General features: G+C 42.4%; 1 protein-coding gene across 1 annotated transcript in view; it reads right to left on the bottom strand.

The window, feature by feature from the left end:
• The window catches only part of pals2b (protein associated with LIN7 2, MAGUK p55 family member b), a 23848-nt gene that overhangs the window by 2257 nt on the left and 15914 nt on the right, over positions 1-5677 (bottom strand). The window contains exons 6-12 of the mRNA XM_014011246.1: positions 5293-5520; positions 2980-3111; positions 2799-2895; positions 2521-2589; positions 2285-2446; positions 1995-2197; positions 1773-1901 (exon numbers count right to left, since the gene is read on the bottom strand). Coding sequence (XP_013866700.1) covers positions 1773-1901; positions 1995-2197; positions 2285-2446; positions 2521-2589; positions 2799-2895; positions 2980-3111; positions 5293-5520 — 1020 coding nt within the window. The remainder of the gene's footprint in view (positions 1-1772; positions 1902-1994; positions 2198-2284; positions 2447-2520; positions 2590-2798; positions 2896-2979; positions 3112-5292; positions 5521-5677) is intronic.

The following is a 5677-nucleotide window of genomic DNA, read 5'->3' as shown; positions in this document are numbered from 1 at the left end:
ATCCAGGGGTCTGCAACCTGTGGCTCTGGGGGCCGCATGTGGCTCTGTGGTCCCACTGCAGTGGTTCTTTGAAAATGTGACCAAAAATTATTTTATTATTATTATTTGGTTTTTATACCCACAATAGAAATTATTTGTATGCAAATATGTGATAAATACTACTAATACAAAAAGTAAAACGTAATGATTAGCTCATGCTAGCCTGTTGTTTACTTAAATAATCCAACTTTCCATGATATTTCTTTCAAATCCATCAGAATTACCTTTAAAGAATTTGAAGACATCACCATAATAAGAATTAGAAAAAAAACATGCCTTAATAGTTCAGTAGTACTAGTTTTTATTTTTATTTGGCATAAACTATGCACAGTATTTTCTTGTTTACATGAATATAGACTTTTCATTTGTCCTGATGGGTAAAAATAATAACAATAATAAATAATAAAATTCACAATATATTTTTTAGTTTTTTTAATGTCACATCCAGTGGCCAGGAAAGGTTCCTGAAAAGGCCTTGAAAAGGCCCACAGACCACCAGTTGATAATCACAGTTGTAGCTTGTTTTGCAGCTCCAGACATATGTTATTAGTGCATCGAGTAGCAAAAATGTCTCTTTTGATTGTAAAGGTTGCAGACCCCTGATACTGTGCATCAGGGGTGTCAAACTCATTTTCACCGAGGGCCACATGAGCAGTATGGTGGCCCTCAAAGGGCCAGCTGTAATTAACTTTGACTAAACACGAAACGTCACGTCCCTCATCTCATCTCCATGGCTGAGCACTGCTAACAAACAAAACCTGAGCTCTGCGTGGTATTTTCTACATAGAAACTGTTTTAATACAGCCTCCTTTCCAGTTTATATTTATAACTTGTAAGTGGGAAATTCCCGCTTCCCAGTACAACTGGGCTGCAGTTAGTGAAATGCAAGGAAATGAGATTTTAAACTGAATTTTGCTGTTTACAGATACTTTTGAACCCTATGCGGCTCCGCCTAGTGGTGGGATGTTGTTGCATCATGGGTAATGATCGACATGCATTATGGGAGTTGTAGTTTATGGTCAAGGCTGGCGTTAACGCAGCATACACTTATTTTAAGACTTCTTTAAAGCTCTCGTGGGCCACATAAAATGCCGCGGCGGGCCACATTTGGCCTGCAACCCTTGAGTTTGTATGGGACAAATCTTGTGCCAGCAGGAATTGAATTTGAATTGCTCCGATTGATCACATATTGACTGGATGCTGCTGCTGACTGATCCATGAGGTGATGTAAATATAACATTTTCTACATACAGGTAAAAATAATCACTGCAATAAAATAACTGTTTTTGTCACTTTTACCGTGGATTGCATCAATTCTTACGTTATAGAAGAGAAACTTCACCAAAGTGAAAAATAAATCTGTGGATCTGTGTTTGATTACTCTGGCTRGCTTTCTCAAGGACCAGGATGTGTGACACAAAAATCTGAATTATGGAACTGAAAGTGAAAGTAGCCAAACTGAATTTTTAATAAACCCAAATACAGTTTCAAAGCATTCACAACTTTAAATTCAGTTTCAAATCATTAAATTCTGTTTCAATTAAGTGAGATTTATTTTCAAACCAATGCATTCAATTTCTAATTCTGCACATTCAGATTCAATCTGAGCAATTCAAATTCAATTCCTGCTGGCACAAGATTTATCCCATAAGTTTGACACATGCTATGTATAATAGATAGATGGATGACTTAGCCAGTGTAAACAACTATGTTAGAGCACATCGTTTACTTACTGTGAGTTGTTTAGTTGTAAGGCCAGCATCCACCACAGCTTGGTGCATGGCCTTGAGCGTATCAAAATCAGGCGCTGCAATGAACACCACGTAGGGCATGAACTCGGCCGTTTTCAGTACCTTCAAGGCCTGGAGGGCGACAGGAGACAAAACACGGTGATTCTGTAACCATGTAAAGAATTTCCAGCTTTTTAAAAGAGGTGAAGTTCTCCGCCGGCGTACCTGTGGGTTGACATCTAGGATGCAGGTGCGTCCTGCGGTGACCACCTCGTGGATGGAGTCGATCTTGGTGCCGTACAGGTTGCCGTCGTACTCGCCGTGTTCCAGGAAGCGGCCGGCCTTCACGTCCGCCTCCATGTCCGTCCTCGAGGTGAAGTGGTAGGAGTTGCCGATCAGCTCTTCGTCGCGGGGCCTCCGGGAAGTATCTAACAAAGGCAACACGGACTGCGTCGTCAGTGCTGGATTGCTAGAAAACGTACGTAAAATAAAGAAGAAATCCAAGCGTGGCGTACATGGTATCGTGGTGCCGAAGCGAGTGGGGTGGAGGACTATCAGCCGGTTCTTTAGGCTGCGCCGACCCACTCCCTGAGCACCGATCAGAACCAGCGTCTTCCTCTGGAATGGAGGGACTTTGGCCACTTCCTCGTATATCTGTAACTCGTGTCTGTCAAACTCTGTTTAAACACATTTTAAAATCAATAATGGAAATAAAAGGACATGTGCAGATTAAAAAAGTGTGTTTTCTTACCTGCATTCTTGGCTGTTAGATACATCATCTTTTTCTTCTTCTTTGCAGCTAGAGTGCCACAGAGGATTCCTAAAAAACAAGAACATTTAAACACTTGCACTGATTTGTTATTGCTGTTTTTGTCCAGTAGGGGGCAGGCGTGGACTATCAGCTGAGTGTTGAAAACATGAGTGATGTGGATTTCTATTCATCTTGCTAACATCAGCTCAGCTTCCCAGAGAAACGGGAACGTTCGTGTTTATATGAGCTGCAGCTATCGTAACAAATCGACCCAAAACCTGATCCATCAAAGTCTCTTGGAACAAAAGATTTCCTCTTCTCCTCCAGAAACTGACTGGGTATAAGTCCCGTGGCACCTCCCACCACATGGCGAGCCTGGAAGAGGCGACGAAACATCTTGACATTTGGTGGCTCGGCGATCTTTTGTGAAAACTAAAACAAAAAGGGAGGAAGGCTCACCTGCCACCAGTTGGGATCCTCTCGGTTGACGATCTGAAGGATGTCGCCTTTCTTGAAAGCCATTCCCGCCTCCCGACAGGGGATCAGGCTGTCGCTGGCCGGGTCGTAGTCGAAGTACGGCCGCACGTACACCTGTGACGGCCAGATGTTTCAAACCCGTTTCAGTTTTTCTGATCGTCTAATTAAAAGGAACAGCTAAGAAATCAGCTGAAGGACACAGCATTACATCCTGAAGCCCTACTCCTCACYGTGTGCTGCTCTCCTGATTGCAGAGGCGTCTGCCAGGGAGGTTAAGTGCTCTGGCTGATGCATTAGATTAAACAAGCAGCCGGAGGAAGCAATAAAACAAGGCAGTAAAGAAATATATATACTGAGCTCTGAGCCACAGAGCAGGATGTAATTTTGCTTTATGTCTCATTCACTTTTATGCCTATTCATTCAATTTAGGGCCTTCAAACCTTTTATGGGTTTATGTCTGTTCAAAATGCACAATATTCTTATAGTCTTCATCGCCTGCTGCCAAAACGCCAAGCAGATATGCATGTTTTTTCACATGTGTCTGTTAGCAAAATATTTCATGACTCACTGGACAGATTTTAGGGAGACTAACAGGAAATAACTATAGGTAGGCCTGTCGCAATAAGCAATAAATCAATAATTGTAGCTGTAAATTTGGTAAGCAGCGTGCCGGTGACTGCGATTTTTTTTACGAAGTCAGATGAAGAGACAGAATAAATTGTGACGGCTTGAGTAGAGGTTGGCAGTGATGTTACAGTTTCAGTAGCTGCTGTGTGTTTAGTTGTTTTTACAAACTCCGCTACCAGTTTGTCTGTAGCTTTACGGAAATTTCGTAAGCAGCGCAAGGGTGACCACAGTTATTGTATGAAACCAGAGGAAGACGCAACGAATACATTGGGCCGGCTTGGATAGGGGTGGGAAACGATTTTACAGCTTCAGCGGCTGCTGTGTGTCTTCTTAACTTTTTATTACGTACGTAAATTTCGTAAACTTCTACAAGCTTTGCAATGGGGAAGGTTATTAGATTAGTTTAAAATGGTCTCCAAATGATATCATCCTTCATCGCAATAATTTCTGAGACGATTTATCGTACAGCAAAATTTGTTATCGTGACGGGCCTAACTAACTATGGGATGTAGATCTAGTACCGATTAACTGGCGGGAGTCCATACAATACAAGATGGCTGCCACAGCCATGTTAGAAAACACATAAATTGCTGTAATTTAGCACAGTGGTTCCCAAACTTTTTATCTCCTGACCCACAAAATGTCCATGGCAAAAACTTGTGACCCCAAATATTACTGGTCTGAGTACACAAACTTTGTTAATAACCATAAAAACACAGGCTTTTTGACAATCTAAACAGCTTGTACACAAATATAAGCACTTATTTATACTTATTTTGTGTTTTTGTAATAGTTATAGAAAAAATATTACATCAACAATTATTTTATTACCCTTTAAATTGATTTCTGGAGATTATCCAAGGTGCTTCATGACCCATAATTGGGTCCCAAGCCCAACTTTGGGAACCAAAGTGCAGTGGTTCTCAAACTTTTCAGCTTTTGACCCACAAAATAACAGTAGCAGAGACCTGTGCCCACAACTATGTTTGGATGACAAACATTTGTATCAGCTCAACAAAACATGGGCATAGTAACAGTATTTTTATACTAAATTTACCCATTTTAAATACACTAACCTCACTCCTTTGTAACAACTAAGAAAATGTAATCAAGTCCTAAAATCTTTTCAGGACCCCACCTTGATGTTTCGGGACCCCACTTTGGGTCCCGACCCCAACTTTGGGAAACACTGATTTAGCAGATTTCATAGATAATGAGCTAACCACTGATGTAGTAGTAATTGAGTCATTCACAGCATTGTTTTCAAAATTTGACAGAAATTCCATCTGTTTCATCATTTCCTAACTTTGGCCTGGTAAAACGTTGGTCGATAAGCCTTCCTTCAAGGAATGTTCGACCTTTAAATGTTTTGATGTTTTTTTTCCTCCCACTATTCATGACTTAGAAATAAATTGTGGAACGTGCATAAGGAGGAAATGAGAATCTGACAGCCGACTGTGCTTTTCATGTAACTACATGTAGCATGTGTGCGTGCGTGAAACAGAAACATTCTGACCTACATAGCATGTGGAGTGTTATTAATAGGGCTCCCATGGTTCGCATCTGTACACAGAGGATTGTGGGAAGGCCAGATTACCAGGCYGGTGCCACCACTCAAACATCCGCCACTCACAAGTCCCAAAGTGTCTGCTTTGTTTTTCAAATCACCTGTGGCGGCGCGGGGGCCTCTCGGTAGCTCGGGAGGATCTTCAGCGTGATCCCCCCGCTGCAGTCTTTGAGCATCTCCTGCAGCTCGGTGGGATTGTTGCCCACGTCCTTCCCGTTCACCTCCTTGATGATGTCGCCCACGTGGAGCAGACCCTGCCTGTCGATCATGCCGCCGTGGAGGATCCGCGCGATGACCAGGTCGTCTTTCTCCACTCGAAATGTCACGCCCTGAGGAGGAGCGGTGGAGCGGGAGGCGAATGTTTAAAAATCTCCGATGCTGGCGCTTTCAATTATTCATGGCGAGTCATGTACTCTTCACACACACACACACACACACACACACACACACACACACACACACACACACACACACACACACACACAC

The sequence above is a fragment of the Austrofundulus limnaeus genome, unplaced genomic scaffold (assembly GCF_001266775.1).
Source record: "Austrofundulus limnaeus strain Quisiro unplaced genomic scaffold, Austrofundulus_limnaeus-1.0 Scaffold78, whole genome shotgun sequence".
NCBI lineage: Eukaryota > Metazoa > Chordata > Actinopteri > Cyprinodontiformes > Rivulidae > Austrofundulus > Austrofundulus limnaeus.
This window is presented reverse-complemented; position numbering and strand designations above follow the sequence as displayed.